The sequence below is a fragment of the Camelus dromedarius genome, chromosome 4, assembly GCF_036321535.1.
Source record: "Camelus dromedarius isolate mCamDro1 chromosome 4, mCamDro1.pat, whole genome shotgun sequence".
NCBI lineage: Eukaryota > Metazoa > Chordata > Mammalia > Artiodactyla > Camelidae > Camelus > Camelus dromedarius.
Genome location: NC_087439.1, coordinates 94,608,997 through 94,631,703, shown reverse-complemented (window position 1 = coordinate 94,631,703; position 22,707 = coordinate 94,608,997). Strand labels below are relative to the sequence as shown.

Sequence of the window (22,707 nt, the reverse complement as noted above, 5' to 3'; positions counted from 1 at the left end):
CACACCATGGCATGTTTCCATTGAAAATGCTTATAAATAATGATCACCCCAGTAGCCGTGAGCATTCCCAGCTCCTAAATTATGGTGTTAAAATACCATTTCCTGCTCAAAAGAAACCAGAGTTTCTTGAAGAAATGGCTCACGTTAGAGAGGGACAGGAAATCTCAAGAATTGCCTGGAACACCTCGTCACATCAGGGAGCTTTCCAAGACGACTTGGTTCGTGGCAATAAACCTCAGAAGCCAAATTGAAGACGCTCCCTCCGACCAGAGACGGGACATCGTCAACTCCAAGAAGGCTAAGAAATACAATGGATTAAAATCTACAAAATACGTTTTATATATATTTATTAAAAAACTAACTGGCCATCTTCAGAAGAGGCCAAGAAGCAGATTCATTGTCTTGAAAACTGGTAAATGCAGAGTCAGGCAGTTGTCTGGCTTTTCCTCTGTGAACTGTACCGCCAGGTAACCAACTGGTAGATGAGGGGTGTGTTTCTCTTTGAAATAATTTCAGCCAGCACATGAGAGTCCAACAGCAGAGTTAGGACACCACCGCGTTGCTGCCTCCAGCAGATCTGGGCGATGGTCGTCCGTGACTGCTCATGTCACAAAAAGTGACAACCACGCATCCTGGGCCTCCCGATGTAAAAGCTCAGCATGTCCTAAACTTTGCAAGGGACAAGCCTCCGGACTCAGCTGCCAGTTTGCGGGATGTGCAGAGGAACGCGGAAAACACAGCCCGCGGAGTGCAGACCGCGGGGGATGCTGCAGACGCCCAGGTGGGTGTCTTTCTTTCACAGGTGGATTGTGCTGAGAAAAGAAAGAGGGAGACGGACCCTGAAGGTTCACACAGACTCCCAGGGCAAACTGCAGTCTCTGAGCACGTGCACTGCAGGGATGGCGCCAAGAACAAACGTAAGGCCGAGATGCCTATGAAACGTGGGTCTGTCGTGGATCTGGGGAAAAGGGAGAGAGTTGCGACTGGGAGGGGCACATGGGGGACAGCTGTTTCTGGGGTGGCTCAAAATGTCATTTTACAAGCCAGGCAGCCGTTACCAGGATATTCATCTTACAAGAATTCACTAGGCTACACATTTCTTTGGTGTTTTCTTTATCTATGTTCTATTTTACAGTGAAAGGGTACTTTTAAAAGAGCCTTTTAGCTTCTTAAGGAGGTGGGGAATAGCTTCCGGTGTTAGCTGCCTGTGTGTCCTGCCGGGGACGCCAGACGGGCCTCTGCCCAGCCTGGGGTCCCACATGGGAGGGGTGCCCTAGGGCTGGCCCCATCGCCCCCGTGTTGTGGGTGCACACGTGCGCGGGCGTGCACACACGTGTTCACACACCTGCGGGCTACCTGGGCTGCAGCTTCCCTGCCCTGCAGGCGGCAGCGTCCTTCCCCTCCTTGTTTCTCCCAGAGATGCTGTTATTCTGTGCCGTGCTGGGTTCCTCACAACCTGCGTCGTAGTCACACCTGCAATGTTCTAAGAATGGCAGCCAGTGCTTTCCTAAGCGTTAAGTATTTAGAGTGTATGAAAGCCTGTGTTCTCAGGTAAAGCCTCAGCCAGCCTTTTTTTTTTGACCATAGAATTTTCTCCTGGGACATATGTGTCCGCATCCTTCTTGAATTCAAGTGCATTCTTGGGACAAATGGGCCACAGAGGGGCTTTTTTTACCATCCCAGCCTTGGCTTCCATCCTCAGGAGGACCTAGCCAGCTGGAAGGAGGCTTTGATGCTGGGCAGGCAGTGGGCTACTGATGGCTGGCTCCCCTAACCCGTTTCTGATTCTGGAACAGACCACCCGAGCCTGCAGGTGCCCTTCTCCAGCCTGGCAGTGTAGACCTCCCAGATCAGGGCAGCCGCTCCCCAGTCAGTGCGTGCAGGGCGGCCGTGAAGCTGCCTGCCTGCTTCTGACACTCGTGGATCAGGCTCATCTTCTCGTCTAAGCCGGGAATTAGGAGAGAGGGGCCCGGCGCCCCTCACCCTCAGCTTCCTGGTGTCAGTGTTACGTCTTGGTTTCTCTTTATCACTTTGACACAGAGGCGTGGTTCCTGCGTTACCCATTCTTTTCTGGGCTCTGGAGCTGCTAAACTGATGCTCAGAGCACTTCCGTCCTCCGTCTGGGCGAGCCAGGGGGGGCAGGTGTCGGCTGTGCCTCGCCCCTTCCCCATCCAGACGGGGACAGAGCACGGGCCTTCAGACACGGAACGTGGCCACGTGGTTTGGACATTCTCCACGGACCAGGAACCCTATGCCCACGTCCAGGCCCGCTCAGCAATGCCGGGACACAGTTTTTTGTGGGGGCAGGGGGTTATGATGTGCAATTCCACTCTCTTCTAAACGCCACTCAACTCCAAACACTCACTAGAAGCAGCAGTGAGGGCTGAAGGAGACTCGGAAGAGGAGGAAGCTCGAGCCCGCAGTGTCCGGCTCCCCCCAGGCGCAGCCCCCAGCCCCCCCGCCACTCCCGTTCCTCGCTCTGTCCCTGCACGCCTGCCCAGCTCGAGCACCGGCCCTGTGCCCAAGAGCCAGCTGCTGCCCCAGCCTCACGTGTGCAAGAAGCAGCACATTTCTTTATTCTTTAAATCACTTTAATTTAGCTTCACAACTGCTACACTGCCGAGGTTATTCAAACTCAGTCCTCCTTACGAGCCCTCCCCCCGCCCCCACGTGTCACCAAGGTCCCCAGTTCCCACATGCTGCTTGGATCCCGGGGAGATATTCAGGGCACTGGTGCCCACCAAGACCCCCAGTGCCCGCAGGGACCACGCAGGTCTGCCCTGGACTCTGTCTCAGTGCGGGCTCCCTCCCTGCTCCCTCGTCCCCCATGCCAGCAGGACACAGGACTGATGCCCACTGCTCAGGGCCCCTGACCAGCCTCCTCTCACCCCCAGGCTAGGAATGTCTCCTCCCTCCCTCCTTCCGAGGCTGCCACCCTGCGGGGTGCTTGTCCCTTGTGTGTCTCAATTTCCACAGTGATGAGGATGGATGGGAACAGCAACCGCCTGACGAAATTGCTTTCACTATTTAAGGAGTCAGGAGATGGAGGACTCCAGGCCGCGCGGGCTCGGAGCTGGCTGGCTCCCTGCTGCGGCTGGCGGCGCCGTTCTCACCCGGGCTTCCGCGGGCTCAGGCTTTGCCAACAAGAGGGCTTGTGACTTCATGGTGCCTCCGAGCACCTCCCTCCCTGTCCACGTCACAAGCACGAAGCACCGAAGCCAGCACTGCTGGAGGGGGAAATACAGAGGGACACACACGATGACTACTCCCCTAAAAGCTCCTGCTCCGCCCGCGGTCCAGGAGCCGCTGCGTCTGCTGGGAACAAGGACACCCAGGCCAGGCTGGTGCTTCCTGCTTTCTCCTCGGCATCCAGAGCCCGCCCTTGGGAGGAAAAGACTCCAGTGGCTCCCCCAGACCCCACCCGAGAAGACATGCCTTGCACATTTACATGTGAAAAGCATCTAAAGTGTGGGAATCTGTGTGCCCCATGGTGCATAATCCTGGCAGAGCGTTCACCTGGAGAAGCCTCTGCTGACTCCATTCTGGAGGCTGGGTAGCCTGCATCCGTCACCAATTTTATAAACAAGTCAGTACCCTGGATTGTAACCACGCAGCATGCATCACCGTGCTCGTCTTGTTGTTAGAAGAAGATGCTCTGTGTGCCCCTGGCAATGTCCCAGGCAGGGGCCGGCATGTCCCGGTGGGGGACCTGAAGACCTACCAGCGTCATTTGCTGTCTTGGCACCTCCTATGTTCTCCCTCTCCTTTTCCTCGAGTAATTTCTTTAGGAAGCTAGTATTTTTTTTTAATAAATTGCTCTATACTTCATGCTCTTTTTAATGCTACGGGGGTGGAAGGAAAACATTAGAGGCCAATTCGACCTTTATTTCACAAATATTTTGTATTTCTCACCATTTTTTAAGTGTGTTCACGTTCCTACGCTCTACAATTATTTCCTCCCTCTGGGTTCGTTCGGTAGGGCTGCGGTCACAGGGACCACAAACAGGTCAGCTTAAACAGCAGAGAATTACTCTCTCCCACTGCTGGAGGCCAGAAGTCCCAGCCCTAGGCTGGCTTCTTCCAGAGGCTCTGAGAAGGAATCTGTTGGCTGCAGCCCCGAGCCCCTTCCAGCACCCACTTCCTTCCTCTCCCCAGACCTGTCCATCCTCCTCTGCCCGGACGCTAGGCCGCTCTTGGGCTCGCATGGCTTGAAGGGACCTCGTCATTCCATCCCTCGTCCTGTCCCCTGGGGGCTTGCGGGCAGTCTTCGGCGTTCATCGGCTTCTGCTGCATCATCCCATCTCTGCCTTCATCTTCACAAGACCTTCTCCCTGTGTGTGTGTCTGTGTCCAAACTCCCCCTTTTTATAAAGGACACCAGTCCTATTGGAGTAGGACCCACTCTAAAAACTTCAGCTTAACTAGTTACATCTACAACAATCTTACTTCCAAATACGGTCACATTCCGAGATCCTGCAGGCTAAGGCATCACCACATGGATGCTAAGGGGACACAGCCCAACCCATAACGCATCCCTGTTTCTTTCCCTCCTGCTGTTCCAGGTGTCCTCGCCCCTTTTCATGCCTTCTGTCTCCAGCACCTTTTCATCCACTCTTTCCTCCTTCCCTCCCTTGGGGAAGACCCGGAGTCTGTGCAGGCAGTCCCGAAGTGTCCAAGTTCCCAGTGAGCAGGTGGGAAGGGCTTGTGGTTTCCAGGCTGGGCGACAGCAAAACCTCCTAATGTGCTTTCAGAATGAGTCTTCTCACTGGGCAAATGGTCCTTCCCTCTACCGGAATCAACACCCACTAATTCAGCTCAATTTGTCTAAGTAAAATCTGGTCGGGTCTAGAAAAGATGGCGCATCTGGGTATTAACTTAGATTTACTTGAGCAGGAAAACGGGGGTCACCTTCCCATCCCCTCTTGTGTGGTGTTTACAGCAGTCAGTGCTGGATTTAACGGTGGCTGCAGGATCTCTTCCTGCTCTGGTGAAGGCGAAATTAACCACGCTCCCATTTATTACCTGCTCATTAAAACGCGTGGGCTCAGAAGGCATCATAGAGGCTTTCACTATCACTCATCCCCCTCACCAGTACCGGCGCCCTTGCCAAGGACTTCTTTCTTTTCACGCAGAGGCTTTAAAAGGCTGTCCTCCACAACAAAACAGCAATTACTATCTGGTTTTCACCTTAATTTTCTTAGCATTCGAAAATGCTTTCAAGCCCTGGCTATTGAATGTTTTGCCTTCAGATTCAGGTACAAATCAAAAGAGAATCATAGGAACATGTAAAAGTCCATCCTCGTGACAAATGGAGACAGCCGCACTAATTTTCTTGGTGACCTTATCTAAATTAGTTAGAAAATAACACTCGAGATTTATGACCAGTTACAATTAAGCCCTTTGATGACTTCTAATTAAACCTGTAAAGATTTATTTCAGTATTATTCCTTTGGTAATCCTTTAAAAATGATAAAAATGTTAATGAATCTCACCCTCAGAAGGAGATGTTTCTATTTATCCTAAATTAGACTCAGATCCTTCCTTTCAAATGATGGTATTTTAGGTTCAGATTTACACTGCTCCAGTACAAATTTCACATCAGGCTTAAACAATTGATTTCTAAAGTTTGTGCAAATGTTATACGTGACCTCTTGGAATAGAAATTAAATAGAACCGACTATATTTCAGTCTACTTTGTAGGCCCTTCATTTTAGAACTTTGTTCCTCCCTTACCAAAATTCAAAGGTATTTTTTTTTAAATACTGGGAGGTGAGAATCCCACTCAACATAACGCCCAGTGATTACAGTGAGTGCAGAGAAGGTTTTGCAGCTGGATAGTTGTTCTTCAAGCCTGCATCTCAGAACAGATGTGTCCTTCATAATGACTCTCCATCATATGATTATATTTGCTTAGAAATGTTAAATTTGTATTCTGTGTTAATTTTGCAAGTGCAAAATCACGCCGTGCAGACCAGCGCGGCTTCCCACTCATCCGCCCTCTGTTTCTTCTCCCCGCCCCCAGGCGAGTACAGCTACCTGGGGACGACTCTCCGCCAGGTGTCTATAGAGCCCATGCCTTCCCTCCTGGACGTCAGACAGCTCATCACCCTCTACGGGGTCCTGCCTCTAGGTAAAGGCCCCACCTGCCCTGTCGCGCCTTTTCTGGAAGCAGGGGTGTCTGCTTCTGTCTTCCTGCGCATCCTCAACGGGCTGACTCTTCCTACTGAGAATTCTGAGGGAGGGTCGTTCCGCTGGGACAGTGCGTCCTGGACACACGGAGAGGCGCACCCGGGAAGCACGCTGCGGCGTCCTTGAACGTGTGCGGAGCACTCTGAGCTCCAGGGCCTGCAGGTGTGCTCTGGGGGGAGGACAGCCAAAGCGAATGCCTGCCATTCAAAGTAGTCAAATTAGACAAAGGCAAATAGCTTGCTTGTGATAAGCTCACCAGGCTCTGCCAGGTTCCGCTCCAACCGCTGAGTGAGGTTCGACCGTGATGGTTCAGGCAGATGGACCAGGGTCTGCCGCAAAGTCGGGGCTCTCCCTGCAGATTCCTGTGGCTCTTCCCCACGTGCGCGCGTGTTGTCGTGACCCCAGTCTGTGTGTGTCCTGAGCCAGCTGGGGCCGGAGCGAGAGCTCCAGCCAGGCTGTGCTCTGACGACCATTCTGAAACAGAAATAGCATTGTGTTTGATGAAATCACTTTAAAGCGAAAAGGGAGTCGTTTAGACACTTAACTACCTTGTTCCACTTTGACTGAAATACGAACTTAAACCTACTGGCAAGAAATAGTTTATTCTTCTTTCAACTTCATGTCAGAAGTAGGAAATAGAATTTGGGGTCAACAAACAAACAAAAAAATATATATATATAAAACATCAACAAATATATAAGACTTTGGGGTCAACAAAATAAATATCCAATATTTAGGGGGGCCGTGTGAATAAAACAAGAAGATTAGCCCTCGGGCCTCATCTCAGGCTGATGGAAAGCGTTGAAGCCTAACGCACCGAGAGCTGGCGAGGTTTTAACAGGACTCCTCACAAACTGGGGTGTGGTGTACTCGCATCCGCGGCGGGCAGAGACGACAGGCTGGCCTGAAGGTACCGGGCGGTGTGCCCAGGAAGCATCCGCCGGACCCTCCTGTTGTCAGTGAGGAGCCGGAAGTTCCCGCGGGCCCTGACCTCTCCGGAGTGGGGTGAGACCAGTTCATGAGTTTGCAGCGTACAAACAAGTCGGACAGAGAAGCACCCTCAGACGTCAGCCCTCCAGGGCTTTGCCTGAATTTCATACGTCCAAAATAGGACCCAGATACGAAGAAGAATGTGTTTGTTGGCCTGACTGTTCAGGCCGATGCCGGGACTAACCCAGGTGGCCACTCGGCAGAGGGCACTGCGGACATACCGCGAGCCCACCCTCCACGCCGCCAGGCGACAAAGCTCCCGCCAGCCTCCAGGTCCTCAGGAGCCTCAGCCAGGCCCCAGGAGCAAGGTTTGACTTCTCAAAGCCCCCGGGCAGTCAGGGAGTGCCCAGGAGGCAGCTGGTCAGCATCCACCCCTCACATCCCCCCGCCCCCAGAAATGTCACTGCCCCCACGTTGTGAAAGGAAAAAGGGGGGCGGGGAGAGCGCGTCTGGAGCAGAAACTGCGTTTTCTGTCCAGTGTTTCATCTCCCGGCAGAGGTGGACGTTGAACCCGCTTGTACAGATGAGTAAGTCTTTCCAAGAGGCTGAGGAACTTTCTCCGAGTCCAAGGTTGGAAGGGGCAGAGCTGGGCTTAGGACACGGAACACTGGCTTCCTTGTGACTCTCTAATCCTCCAAAAGTTGAAAAGGGTGAGCACACAAAGGCCTGGAAATTTACTCTGTCTCTTAGCAATTCTGGGTAACTCTGAAAACTGCCCTTGATGCTCAGCCATAAAAAAGAATGAAATAATGCTGATTGCAGCAACATGGATGGACTTGGAGATGGTCACACAGAGTGAAGGACGTCAGACAGAGAAAGACAAATATCACATGGTATCACTTATATGTGAAATCTTTAAAAAAAATGAGACAAATGAACTGATTTGCAAGATAGAAACAGAATCACAGACGTTACCAAAGGGGAAAGGAGGGGAGAAGGGATAAATCAGGAGTTTGGGATTTACAAATACACAGTAATACATACAAAATAGATGAGCAACAAGGACCTCCCACTCCAGGCTGCGGGTGGTCACTGCGTTCCCTCTCTTGCAGCCTTATCAGATGGCCCCGTCAGTTCTGCCCACTCTTCACAGGACAGCTCAGACGCCACCCTCTCCTGGAAGTTCAGCCTGAGCCCCCTCCACCCTCCCACCTCATCCCTCAGGCAGGAAATACTTTCCTCTCTGCGTCTCGCTGCACTATTTCCTCCCTTCCTAGTTACCTTACTCAGGTTTAGCTCCTCTCCTGGCCATAGACTCTTTACAGCAAATCCTGGCTCTTTCCCGCGTGGTAGTCCCCAGCGGTCCCCAGCCAGGGCCACAGACTGAGCAGCCCTCAGTATCCAGGTGGTGAACTGGAGACAGAAAGAATGGCATCTCTCTGCTGCCGCGGAAAACGGGGCCTGCTTCGCCATCACACGCTGCCGTTCCCCGCGCTCACCACCAGTGAAGCGCGCCCGTGGAGCTCCGTTTTAGAGAACTTGCGCAAAACTACTTCCCAAGCTTTTGCGGAGCGTGGGAGGGAAACACAAAAATTATTTCTACGTATTAGGTAAATTCCCTCCATCTCGTCAATCAGACGAGAGGAAAGGAAGACGAAGCGCAGTAACTGTGATACGGGCACATTCAGAGCTGATCAAGGAGCCCAGCCGCCGAGAGAAGGCAGCCAACACGACGGCAGCAGCGCTGATCACGGCTCCCTCCAGGACTTCGTTCCGCTCACCCTGGGATTCCTCAGCGCCCAGTGTGCTCTGCTCACGTTCGGGACCATGGAAGACACTCAGGCCCCAGCCCCACCCTGGGCTTGAGGGGGTGGACAATGTGGCTGACCTAGTAAACTCAGGTCCTTCTACTATCAAGTGCCGGCTTGGCTGCCCCTGCCCACAGGCTGGAAACCAGGACAGAAGACAGCAGTCAGGCGACCGCCACCTGGACCTCGGTTTTCCCCCTTTCCCCCTAAGAATCACTACTGAACACTTCGTGTACCCTGCTGTCCATCTCACTCTTCTCTTTCCAAGCTTTCAAAGGGCGTAGTGCTGCCCCTGACAGACACAGGGACCCCTGCCCCCTCCCCCCAAATGCCAGAGGTGACTTATTGCAGGAATGCGCTTTAGAATTATGAGTCTGGGGAAATGCTAGGGGGAGGGGTGAGAGAGAAGGACTGTATTAGATACCCAAGGAGACCCGACAGCTCCACCTTGAGCCCTGACAGCAAATCAAAGGTGTCACAGAGCCGGCTGAGACAGGAGGCATGCCCCTGGTGAGAAATGCCTTCGACACATCCATCGCGGCTCAGGCTGGGGTCATGCCGCGGAGTCATGGCCTTGAGGAGTCCCAGCCTAAGAACCATGTATTTCCTAGGCAGGGTCTTAGAGCCTCTTCCTCTGCCTTTTTAAGGTTCTGCAGCGGTGCACAAGAAAGCTCCTCTGGTGAAGTCCCTGCTCTTGGCCGGGCCGTCTGGGGTGGGGAAGAAAATGCTGGTCCACGCCATCTGTACCGAAACGGGAGCCAACCTCTTCAACTTGTCCGCAACTAACATTGCCGGGAAATACCCCGGCAACAGCGGCCTCCAGATGATGCTGCATGTCGTCTTCAAGGTATTTATTCCATTTCTTGACCTCTGGTTCCCTTCCCTCTCTCAGATTACATTTTCCAATGCTGCAGTTAATTTCCTTAAGCCAACTAGCACAGACCCCTGCAGATAATTTCCTTAGGCTGATACGCACCTCCCTTTTCAACTTCCTCCCGTTGCATCCTCCCGTAAATGATTTTATTATTGCATCTGGCTGAGCGTCCGACAACTAGACACAGCTTCTTTCTTTGCAAAAATACCGTACTGTGCCACTCAGATCAGCCTCCTTCTCTTAGAACGACAATCTCCAGGTCCATCCATGTTGCTGCAAATGGCGTTATTTTATTCTTTTTTATGGCTGAGTAGCATTCCATTGTATAAATATACCACAACTTCTTTAGCCAGTCATCTGTGGATGGACATTTAGGTTGCTTCCATGTCTTGGCTATTGTAAATAGTGCTGCTAAGAACATTGGGATGCGTGTGTCTTTTTAAATTGAAGTTCCCTCTGGATATGTGCCCAAGAGTGGGGTTGTTGGATCACACGGTAGGTCTATTTTTAGTTTTTTGAGGAATCTCTATACTGTTTTCCACAGCAGCTGCACCAAACTGCATTCCCACCAGTAGCATAGTAACTGACTATATTTCAGTAAAAATTTTTTTTAAAAAAAAGAAGAAAATAGGCCAACATGATTGGGCTCCTTCTGCCGCAGGAACCCTTCCTGAAATGCTCACCTGTCTCCTTAAACATTAAACCCACCGTTTCTTTTTCCAGCCCACCCCCTCCAATATGGCATCACGTATTTGCATTTGGGGTTATTCTTTCTCACGTGGCATGAACTGCAGTCACCCCTCACAGAGGCTGTAAGCAGGAACCCACAGGAGCTGCACTGACTGCAGTGGTGTGGACATCCACTTACATCACAGTGCCAGGGGACGCAGTGCCCTCAAAGGGCCCTACATGACCCAGCCCTGCAAGCTTAGTCAGCCCTTCACCTCCCCGGGTCTCCATTTTTATCATCACCAAAATGCATGAGTCAAACCAAATGATACTGTGTGTCAGCTCTAAAAGCAGTGATTCTCTGCTACAGTTTAGATATAAATGATGGTGGTGATAGAAGACGATGATAAACAGAGAGATGGACGAATACACAGTACACACACATGCCCACAAGGATCACCGAGGTCTAGAGCATACTGACACTGAATATTTATATTCAATATTAAAATTTCACAGGAGTCCAGATAAGCTGGGGCTCTGAGAGGTTAAGTAGGATGCCCAAGGCCACCGAGAACAAGTGGCCGAGTGGGGTTCAAACCTAGATCTTTCTCTCCTGTATCCTCCTGCACTGTTTTTATTAAGGTAAAATTTACGTACAGTGACATGCACAGATCTTCAGTCTGCATTTTAAGTGTGACGTATACAACTGCATCACCACCATTTTCATGTGCTTTTCGGTCCTTCTATAATTTCTTTTTTGAGATGCCTGTTCAAGTCATTTGCCTGCCTTTCACTGACTGCTGGTCTTGAGATTTGTAAGAGTTCTTCATATATTCTGGGTGCAGGTTCTTTGTGGGACACACATATGGCAAGTGTTTTCTCTCATTCTGTGACTTGTTTTTTCAGTTTCAGATTTCTGTTTTTGTTGTTTCTTGTCCTATCAGTTACTGAAAGGGGGTATTAAAACCACCAACTATGATGGTGGAATTCTTTATTTCTCCTTTTAGAGTGCATGCCCTGCATGCATGAGGGCCTGGGTTCAATCCCTAATACCTCCATTAAAAATAAATTAATTAAGAAACCTAATTACCTCCACCACCCCCCAAAAAAAACCCAAAGAATTTCTCCTTTTAGTTGTCAGTTTTTGCTTCACGCACGTTGCAGCTCTGTTACAAAAGAGATGCATCCACATTTAGGACGCTGTGTCTCCTGGCTGGTTTTTTATCATTATGAAATGTCCCTTTTTGTCTCTAGTAGTACTTATCATGAAGTCGTCCTAGTCTGATAAGAACATGACAGCCACACCAGCTTGCTTTATCCTCTCTTATTTTCAGTGTCTTTATAATTAAAGTGCCTTTTTTGTGGATAACACATACTTGTCTTGCTTTTTAATCCAATCTGACAGTATCTGCCACTGAACTGGAGTGATCGCTGTCTTTACCTTAAATGCGTTTATTCACGTGGTTGAGTTAGGCCTCCCGTTTTGCTGTTTATTCCCCATTTGTCCCGTTTCTTTCTTATTCTTCTGTTCCTCTTTTCCTGCCTTCTTTTGGGTGAATTCAGTACTTTGTAGCATTTTATCTGAATCCCTCTGTTGTCTTTTATTTTTAGCAATGACTCTTTTTTTTCAGCAATTGCTCTACAAACTACAGTGGTCATTTTTAGCTTCTCACAGTCTGCATAAGTCAGTACTGTGCTGTTTTACTTAAAATGCGAGGATCTGACAATATAACTTGTTATCCCTTGTCCCTTGTGTCTTTATCATACATTTTACATCTAGAAATGTTGTGAACAGCACAATAGAGTGATATTGTTTTTGCATTAAACAGTCATTTGTCTTTTAAAGAAATCAGGAGGAAAAGTTTAGTATTTTATACACACGCACTTATTTACCATTTTCAGTATTTTCCACTCCTTTCTGTTAAGCCAGACCTCCATGTGGGGTCATTTCCCTTCCAGCTGAGGAACTTCCTTTAACATTGCTTTTAGTGCAGGTCTGCTGGCAACAGATTTTCTTAGCGTTCATTTTATTTTTAAATGTTTTTACATCACTTCCATTTTTGAAGGATACTTTTGATGGATATAGAATTCTGTGTTGACATATTTTTCTTTCAGCACTTTAAAGATGCTATCACACTGTCTTTTTAATCTCCATTATTTCTGATGAAAAGTTATCAAAAGTTCAAATTACTGATCTCCTGTGTGTAATGTGTCTTTATTCTCTGAATAGTTGTAAGGTTTTCTCTTTATTTTGGTTTTCATCCATTTGGCTATAATGTGTTTCAGTATTTTTGTTTTTTCTTTGTCCTTTTACTGCTTGTGGCTCACTGTGCTCATTGAAACTATAAATATATGTTTTAAACCAAATTTGGGAAATTTTGGCCATTATTTCCTCAAATATTTTTTTCTGCACTTTCTCTTTTCTCCTTCTGAGACTCCAATTACATGTATATTTGACTGCTTGGTGTTGTTCCACAAGGCACTGAGGTTCTGTCTCTCCAGTTTCCACATTGGATAATTTCTATTCATCTATATTCAGATTTCCCTGCCCTTTCTTCTACTGTCTTCAATCTGCTACTAAATAATCTTGTGGATTATTTTTTGTGTTTCTGATATTTTGCTTTTCAGTTCTAGGATTTAAATTTGCTTATTCTTTCAGGTTTTTATTTCTCTCCTGTAATTCTCCATCTGTTCACTCAATATAGCTATCTTTTCTTTTAAGTCCTTGAACTCAGTAGTTACATTCTAGTCTTTATCTGCTAATTCCAATACTGGGTCATCATGGGGTCTGTTTCTATTTCACAGCTTTTCTTCCTGACTATGGGTCACGTGTTTCTGTTTCTTCATATGCTGAATAATTTTTATTGTCTATTGGACATTGTGGATGATACATAGCTGACACACTGAAGCATGCTAGGTGTTGTTCTAACAGGCAGTTAAATTACTGGCTGATCAGCTTGAACTTGCAGAGGCTTTGTTTTCCATTTCATTAGCGTGGGTCTGTTATGATTTTGCCTTCAGTCCTGGAACACTGTCTGTACTTTGAAGTGTCAGTGGAAAGCTCGAGGTGTTTACCCAGCTCCTTTAACTTGGCAGAAGCTAAGGTATGCGCTTAGCTATTTTAGCTTTCCAGCTGTTGCTTTCCACTGAGCTTCCTGGAATCTTCCCCAACACTTGCACACTTCCGGGGTTAACCCAGGATTTGAAGGTGAGCTGGAATTTGAAGCCCAGAAGCTTGACTTGTGGCCTCTGTGTACTTAACCACTAAGCTCAAAGCACTAAGTCCTTCAGAGGAAAAGTAAAAGAAACCTATCCTCTTGCCCAAAGGAACGCCTAAATTCACTCATTCTAAACACCGAATTTTGTCAAGATTGTCAAGTAATCAATGGAAGCTCCTAAGTATAAAAACACCAGCATTTCATAAGCATCTGTGTTTCACAGACCCTGTCCTACACGCCTCTGGGATTTAACTCATTCACTCCTCACAACAGCCTTATGAGTGAGGCAGGAGCCCCATTTTGCTGATAAGGAAACTGAGGTACAAAACATTTAAGTAATTTTCCTGGGTTGCAATGTCATGACATCAGCTCTACTGAATGATTCAGCCTCTCTTCTCCCACCTACCTCCTGGGTGACTCGAGGGCAGAGCCAAAGACCCGATCGTGATGTTCTCACCCTCAAGTAATTATTTCCTCCTGCTGCTGAGAAGTTTGTCTTGATGTCAGATGAGCAGTCTTTGCATTTATGAGAATCACGACAAACTGACCTGATGCGGACCCCAAAGTGCCAGATATTGGATCATCAAAATGCGGAAAAGCACGTTCCCCCACCTCGGCCACCCCGCGTCCGAGTGCCTGCCACACACCTTGTCGAGCTTCACCTTTGCTGTGTATAAAACTGATTAACAAAAGACCCAGAGGTCCTGGGAGTGGAAGTCACTCAATTAAAAACCATGCGCAGTGAGGCCACTGCGTCCTGGCATGACTGACAGAGCAGCTATCTGCTTTGCAAAGAGGTATTTGCTTTTAATTAACCAGGGGAAAGCGGGGTGTTGTGTCTGTGCTGGTAAATCAATGGCAGGGAACCCCAGCCCGCTGCAGGTGCCTGCGCCGGGGCCGGGCCGACTTGAGGGCAACAGAATGTGGGTCTGAGGCTTTTGCTGGAGGAGAAATAAGAGAAGGGCCTGATTACACGTCACATCTTCTTAGAAAGAATTCCCAGGACTGAATTAATCTCTATAGAGCAAAGAATGCCCCCAGGAGGAAGCACGTTCATTTCCCTTCCACTGGAGCGTTTGCTCCCCGTGTAGCACCCTGCACACGTGAAAACAAGTCTCTGGTTTGTTTCCCAAGTGCAAATTCAGATCCATTTTGTTCTCATTATTTTTGGAGGCTTCCTTTCTTCTCCACACAATAACTCTAATGGGTTTCTTAAAGAAATGCATTGACTGAACAAGTAAACAATTGTTGAAAATTCTCTCTCACTAAAGCTATCTGTGGAAAGGAATATACGTCTGTTGAGCTAGGAAGTATTAGAAATACAGCTAACAGTAAGAAACAGGCTATAGGTGATTCATATCGAATAGGTATTTTGTGGACAACAGAAGTCGTCGAGGCCAGATGCCAGCCGTCTCGGGCGTTTATGACGGTGGATCGTGGGGGGAGGAGCAAGGGGGACTCCGGTCGTCCGGCCAGGAGTCCAGCACATGCTAAGGACTTTCCCTTTTAATTCCCCCAATCTCTGATGAGGCGGGAATTCATGTCTCCATTTTACAGACAAGAAAACTGAGGCTCAAAACTTACTTTGACCAAAAAATACAAAAGAAGTAAGGGATCTGGATTTAAGCCTAGGTCTGACACCAAAGCCATCACGCAGCCCCCCACCTTGTCCCCTGGGGGCGTGAAGGCTGTGTTGTGCCCAAGGGCAAGGCCATTCCTGGGTCAGAGTGTCAGGGGGAGCATTTCAGTGTGAGAAAGGGAAGGAACTGGGGGCGTCCTGTTGGCAGCTCCCGCGGGATTCCACGTCTCCCGGTCTCCACCTGCACTGACCCTCCAGACCGCCCATGGGAAGGCCAAGGGGAGGCCAGAGGCGCCCGGGAGAGCTGGCCGGAGCAGAACAGTCCCCGTTCTGCGCTGTGGCTCCTGGGAGAGATGCTGTCTCCTCGCTGGGGTCCTTGCATCCTCCCTTCCTGCCTTTGTGAGACATCTGGCCGCTGACGGCTGGAACCAGGGGGAGGCTTGAGAAAGCAGGGCTAAGGGGACCACCCGGCCAGTGTCCAGCCCACGTGGCCACACTGGCCGGCAAGTGGGGATGAAAGGGGGCCAAGGTGCTGCTCAGGCTGCGGCACCGCCCACCAGGGCTCCTCGCTGGGCTCTCGGCCAGCTGCTGATGGCACCAGGCCAAGGGAGCTTGCCCAGATGTGCTGGTGTAAACAGCTGGTCCAGGAGTCAGGCGATGGGGAGCCCAGCCAACCACATTCCTGAAGATCCTGGAGAATTCTGCTCCTGCTTAATAACCCAAACAAAGACAGCATCGCTGTTCATGGGTGATGTTTTTTCAGAAAAACACAGATACATAAGAACTGTCATAACTACGTTAGCCCCACCTTCACAAGGTGAAATCCAATAAGGATAAAGCAAAGACCTACACCTGACCCCTCAAGATGGCGCTGCTCAAGCAGAGGGGGTTGGTGATGGAGGAGAGGGGACGCAGAGGGAGAATTCAGCCACTTGGATGCAGCACCAGGTGTGAAAATAAAGGAACCGGGCGCTGGTGCCCGTCCGCCCCGAGTTGGCTGCTGGCAGAGAGCCGGTCACTTCCCGCTGTGTGGTGGGGACGGTTCAGGCTGAGAAAGGGAGCACACAGAGGCATCCAAGTTTTTTTTAAAGCATAGACTTTCCATTTCAGAGCGGTTTTAGGTTCACAGCAAAAGTGAGCGGCAGCCTCAGAGCGTTCCCACGTCCCCGCGGAGGGTGGGGCGGGCCTGGGGGGGAGGGTGGTCCAGACTGCGGATGCTGCCCCGGGCTCTGTCTGTCAGCGAGGTATGTGGAGACGGCTGTGGGCTGTAAATCACCATAAACAGGGTGTGCATCTGCTCTTGTTCTGTGGTGCGTAATGGGACGACCTGGGACCGGGGTTGATGCCACCAGCGTTCAAGAATTTTGGGCCAATTTGGAAACGCTTAGAGCAGAGGTGCTCTAGCTTCAGCTAAAATGTGCCTGTTGCGGGGTGGGGGGAGTCTGACCTCGCGCCCAGTCACTCACCCCTGTGCTTCTCCAAGTTGGCACGGAGTCGTGCAGCAGGCGGGAATCCATTAGTTCCAGTATCGCTAGCTGGGAGTGGGCTGGGAGGAGGGATCTGCAGGGGAAAGTCTGCATGGTCTGCAAGCCTGACGCCTGGTACCATCCGGACACCATCCCTCGAATCCGACCTGATAACCAGCAGCGGCATCAGGCGCTCCTGCCACCAGCGCGGCCTGCTTCCCTCACACCCCGTGTCATGGTCCGTCAGTTGTGCCCGCGCCCCAGCGCCCTCCTGGTCCCCTTCTCTGCCTCAGTTTACCTGCCTTCCTTTCCGTGCAGGGCCAGCCCTGCTGGGCTCCTGGCTCTTCAGCGCACCCGTTCTTCCTGTGACGGTCACTTACGGTTTATCCCAGGTGACACTCAGCGAGGGCTTGAAGGGACTCCTGCGATTGCAGGGAGGATACTGCATGGAAAGAGAAATTTTAAACATCATTTTTAAATGACAGAAATGCTAAACAAAAGTCCTCACATATTGAGTATTGCATCAGAATCCAAGTGACTATAGTTCAGGAAAGTAAGCTCCCCTCCAAGAGGCCAGCCCTCTCCAGCTCCTCTCCAGCACAGGAGCACCTCACTGGCTGCCTGACCGCCCAGCCGCTCCCATTCAGACAGAGGAGGCCACACACTCTGCAGGCAGGGACCGTGTCTCTTAGTTCCCAGCTGTCCCTGCCTCCCGCCACGCACATCACAGATGCTCAGCAAATCTGTGTGGGATGGATGGATGGATGGATGGATGGATGGATGGATGGATGGATGGACAGGTAGACAGGTGGATGGACAGGTGGATGTATGGTCCTTTTCAGTTTGGTAGACTAAGGCACAACCACTGAAAAAAAGTAGCTGGTTTTTCCTGAGGTTCTCTGTGGCAAGCAGAATAGGACCCTTTCAGAAAGAACTTCCAGAGCTTCCAAGGGTCATTTGGGCAGATCTAATTAGTAATTCAAGCATGCCAAGCACAAGCAGGTTTTCATTGTTCCACCAGTATGTACTAACCCAAGAGAATCTAATGCTGATGGCGGACGTTTGACAGCGTGTCCTTGGAGAATACAAAAGGTCAAGTCCATAAAATTCACACGGATGGAGAACTCGCTGTTTGGTAGCGCTTCCCAGAATTTGAAAGCGCACACGCTGTTGAAATCCGTCTTCACTCTGGAGTTGATATTCGACGGGACTACAGGGCCCTCTACTGGCAGCTGAAGTAAACTGTCCCCTGTAACTTAGGAAAAGTTCAATTATGAATTAATTACATTTAATTGCCCTTAACCTCAAACTCTCTGCGGGCAATTTAAGTGAAGCCTTTTCGTTGCTAAGCGAAAATTGAGAGCAAAGAACACCATTTTTCATTAACAAATTAGCAAAGAGTTTTTTACTGTTGATACTCGTTGAAGGGAATGAGGAAAAACAGATCCACGTATTGATGGCCGGAGAACAGAGGGCCTCCAGGAGGGCAAGTGCACGGCACCTCCAAACCAGCAGCACCCTGGCCCCAAAGTGCCCACCGAAGCACTGTCTGATTTAGCAAGAAGGCAGAGAGGCATCCGAACGTTCAAAAGCCAGGGGTTAGATCAGTAAATGGACCCCACGTTTAAATGATGTTGGAGAAATAAATCGCATACTGAGCGAGCAGGAATATAAAGCAGCGTGTGAGGCGGCATCTCGTGTTGGCGAGCACAGGTGTCGGGAAAGGTCTGGGAAGACAGAAAACATCTGACGATTCATTCTCAGGGGAGGCCAATGGGTGTTGTCTCTGTCTGTCCAGATACGTATTCTAAAATGCCTACTAACCAGGACAGACTTTGCAACAAGAAAGCACCAAATTTCTGGGGAACGTATTTTCAAAGCTCAGCCTTTGCCCGACGCGTCCACGGACATCCATTGGCTCGCGGTCAAACTGCCTGTGGCCACAGCCATCCCCCCACCAAGGCCCAGGCTGGGAGGGCGAGCCCTTTTCGCCTCAAGGTCATCCTCTCCTGACTTCCCTCCCCACCCAGTGCCGTCTCCAGACTCTGCCCTGCCCATGCTCCCTGTCTCTGCCGTACGCACTCCTCAGCCTCCTGGCACCTGTTTTCTGCCCCCGCACCCCACCCCGCCACCACCCTCCGGGTTACCAGACCCTCCGGCCAGCACTGGCCCTCTGCTTTCCCTGCTCCAGGACACTCCCTCTTCTGTGTCCTTTTGTTCCTCTGGTGCTGCTCTTCCTTGTCAGCCCCACCTCCTTCATTAATGCCTTCACCCAGTGGTCCCCGCTCCACAGCCCTGGCCTGGCCTCATCCATGCTCCCCCTTTACTTGGGAGCCCTCCACCCATTCTCATGGCTCCTCTACCCTCATTTGCTGCAGCCGCAGGGCCCTTCCAGTGCCCCCCCACCCCCGCTCCCCAGACCCATCAGTCCGTCTGCCTGGACTCCCAGCTGCCCTCGGGCTCCTGTGGCCTAAAATGGCCTCATCATTTCATCCCTAGTCCAGTCCCCTGTCTGGACTCCTGGGCCGTCAGCCTTCTGTCCTCCCGGCCCCCCAGCCTTGGAGACCCCCGTTTCCTCATCCTTCACCCAACCATCACCAGGTCTGGCGGCTCCTAGGTACCCCCACACCCATTTCCTGCATGCCCTGCCTCTCCTCTGCTCAAGGTCCCACCTCATCTTCCCCCAGAATCTCCTCACCCGTCTCTCCGCCCCCAGCTTCACTTCTCTGCACACCTTGTGCACACACCACCCCCCAACCTAGTTCCCAGGCTCCAGGGACCAGCCACCCATCCCACCAAAGGGATTTTTCTGTAACACAACCAGAATCAAAGGTGGTGATTCAAGTTCCTTACAGACTCTCGACAGCTTCCAGGATAAAAGCAAACTGTAGCCTCGCCAAGGCTTTTGTGACATCTTCCAGAATGACCCCAAGCAGCCCCAAGCAGACGCACCTCACTCTGCACCCTGGCTCCCGTCCTGAGCATGGCAGAGGCGTCCCCTCCCCAGGCTCTGGGACCTTCTGGAGAACACTGGGAGGTCTGTGTGCTTGAACCCTCGCCTGCTGTCTCACTCTAAGGCACCCTCCTCACCACTCCGCCCTCTTTCTGTCGCTGGTGGTCCTCGTGGACGTTCGTTTCCCTTGGGCCACCGTCCCAGCCTCACACTTGCCCTCCATGTCCAGCGGTGGGCTTCTTGAGGTCAGGGACCCCAGCACTGAGCACACTGTTCGGCACATCAAAGCCCCTCTTTAAATGATTTTCTTTTTCTATTATTTGAAGTCTAGTCCGTTTACAATGTTGTGTTAATTTCTGGTGTAACTAAATGATTTTTGAGTGAAAGATGAGAGAATGGCCTTCATTCTACACGCTGGGCCCAAAGCAACAAAACCAGGCTTTCTTCCCCACGACAGCCTTTCAACTGTTTGAACGCAGCTAACCTCCCCCTCAAGTCTTCTTTTCCTCAAGGAAAAGAGCCTCAGTTCCTTCCGTTCTTCCTGGTGGGACAGGCGTTCCTGGTGGGAGAGCCCAAGTGTCTGGGCCTCTGTTCTCTGCCCAGAACTGAGCAGGGCCACCAGGTGTTCCCTGGCCAGCTTGCCACCAAGGAAGGTCACGGAAATAGAGGTTCACACCCTGGAGAACAAGACTGGATGTCTTTAGAGCCCTTCCTGTTAGAGTGAAAAGTGATGGAGGAGGACACGGGCCAGGGGTCAGGAGATGCTTTGGAACAGGCATCATGTCTCCACGGTAACACGGCAGCCTGCTGCCTGGTGACAGCGGGGGCCTGGGGGTGTCGGGCCACCCAGGGCTGCCTCCGGGCTCCACGCGTCTCCGTGCTGGTGGGCCGCGTTACTGACTTCCCTCTCTGCCTCAGCGAGCTCACGTGTGAAACGGGAGCGGGGGTGGGCCGTGCGGGGCTCCGCGGGGGCGCGGGACGGGGGAGAGGGGAGCGGGCGCCGGGTCTCCAGGCCGTTTACAGACGACTGTTCCTTGTATTGTTACCGTCCAGGAACTGGCTGGGGAAGTGATTTCTGTTTATCTGATAATAATCGCGTCCTCCGCGCGCCCTTGTGAGTCCCAGAGCAGGCGAGCGTCCTGCGGGGGGAATTCCTTCACAGGTGCGTGCGAGAAACCCGGGAAGTGTGCAGTTCCCCCGCTCGCTCTGAAGGGGCGTTCAAGTTCAGGGAACGGTCCTCAGCTTGCACGTTCAATGGAATAGGGTGTCCAGGTTTTCAAAACAGCTTTAAATAAGGTGCTGGAAATGAGACTGCGGTTTAAGAATTACCCTAAGCCAATAAGACACCTGTGCTTCAAGCCCAGCTCTAGCTTAACTTTGTCAAAAGCTGAAAGAAAAAAATGACACAAATGAATTTGTTTACAAAACAGAAACAGACTCACAGACATAGAAATCAAACTTATGGTTACCAGGGGGTGAAAGGGGTAGGAAGGGATAAACTGGGAGTTCCAGATTTGCAGATACACAGTAATGTATATAAAATAGATAAACAAGTTCATACTGTACAGCACAGGAAACTATATATTCAATATCTTGTAGTAATGTATAAAGAAGAAAATATGAAAAAGAGTATATGTATGTACATGTATGACTGAAACACGATGCTGACACTGACACAACATCGTAAACTGACGAGTTCAATCAATCAATCAACAAACTAAAGGGAAGGGGAAAGCAGAAAGAGCAAAGGAACGCTGGAATACTTGGGACTCTCATCTGCAATTCCCAGTAAGAACAGCTGCACTGAGAGAACAGAGGCCAAAGCAAAGCCGTGGAAAATCCGCATCTTGCCACAGGACACAGGAGAGGCCAGTGTGCGGCACTGGTGAGCCCGAGAGCCAGCCTGAGACAGGAGACAATTGTTTATGGGAAAATTGTTTTTCCATTGGTTTGAGTTCTAAAACTAAGATTTTTTAAGAGTGATGGAAAAGAATAAGATTTTGCCTGTATTATTATACAGTGTCTTTTTCCTGGAAAGCTTAAAACCTTCCATGTACAGTATCTCTTTTTTTTTTTTTTTAGGGACTGGAACTAGGGAAGCTTTTGACTTAAAACTCAGAATAGCTTTTAGCGGAACAATGGTTCCTTGGAGCCCGCCCCTGGGGCACTTGAGTCGGTCCCTGGGACTTCAGCGGGCGGGCCAGCTGGAAAGAAGTTGGGGGGTAAAGTCAGGAGCCAAGAGAATGGATGCATTGATGGGGTTGAGAGGCATTAGGAGGGGGATGGGTGGACTTGGGGATGGACAGACATGGGAGGTGAGGCAGGGGATGATGCCCAAGTGTCTGGCTTGAGTAAGTGAAGGGACCTGAGGACGTGGCTCTGCTTCCAGCCATCAGCCTGGCCTGCTGCACATCCTGCTTCTGGGACTTTCTAGCTGTGTGACCTCGGACAGGACACTTAACGTCTTTGAGCCTCAGTTTCCCCATCTGTAAACAGGGGTGATAACCATGGTACTTGCTTCATCAGGCTGTAGTGTGAGGGAATGAGTTATCACAGACGGTGTCCTCCAAGCAGAGGAGGTGCTGGGTCCATGCTGGCCATGACCTTTCATGTGACACCCCGTGCCACGCGCATGGCCCAGGCCTGGCCTGCTCGCCCCGCTGCACTGCCTCAGGTCCTGGGATTGAAACTTGCAGTTCAGAGTTCCTCCATGCTGTGGCTTGGGGTCTGAAAAATAACGTCAACTAAAGAGTGGTTGGTGGGTACTGTTTCCTCTGTGAACGTCCTGGCGTGTGTGGGGTGGGGCTGGAACTGCCAGCCCAGGTGTCGGGACTAGCACGGGGACCTCGCTCACTCCACTTGTGTCTTTGAACGTGCATATTCTGCTTCCCTTGGTGTATGTGTGCTGGGGAGACGGACTCAGCCAGTGTTCCCCGTGATTTTTCCATCATTTATGAAATGTCTGTCTCGGTTTAAAGTCACACCTGCTACCTTAATGATGTTTAACGACGTAAAAATTAAG

General features: G+C 50.5%; 1 protein-coding gene and 1 long non-coding RNA gene across 2 annotated transcripts in view; one reads left to right on the top strand and one right to left on the bottom strand.

Annotated features, from left to right (window-relative positions):
* Positions 1–22,707, top strand: part of IQCA1 (IQ motif containing with AAA domain 1) — a 149,817-nt gene that overhangs the window by 104,223 nt on the left and 22,887 nt on the right. The window contains exons 14-15 of the mRNA XM_010975798.3: positions 6,022–6,129; positions 9,574–9,773. Coding sequence (XP_010974100.3) covers positions 6,022–6,129; positions 9,574–9,773 — 308 coding nt within the window. The remainder of the gene's footprint in view (positions 1–6,021; positions 6,130–9,573; positions 9,774–22,707) is intronic.
* Positions 238–7,586, bottom strand: LOC135321176 (uncharacterized). The gene is made up of 3 exons (XR_010380742.1): positions 7,006–7,586; positions 6,445–6,662; positions 238–812 (listed from the first exon to the last, which is right to left on the bottom strand). It is a non-coding gene; the product is annotated as an uncharacterized LOC135321176 (long non-coding RNA).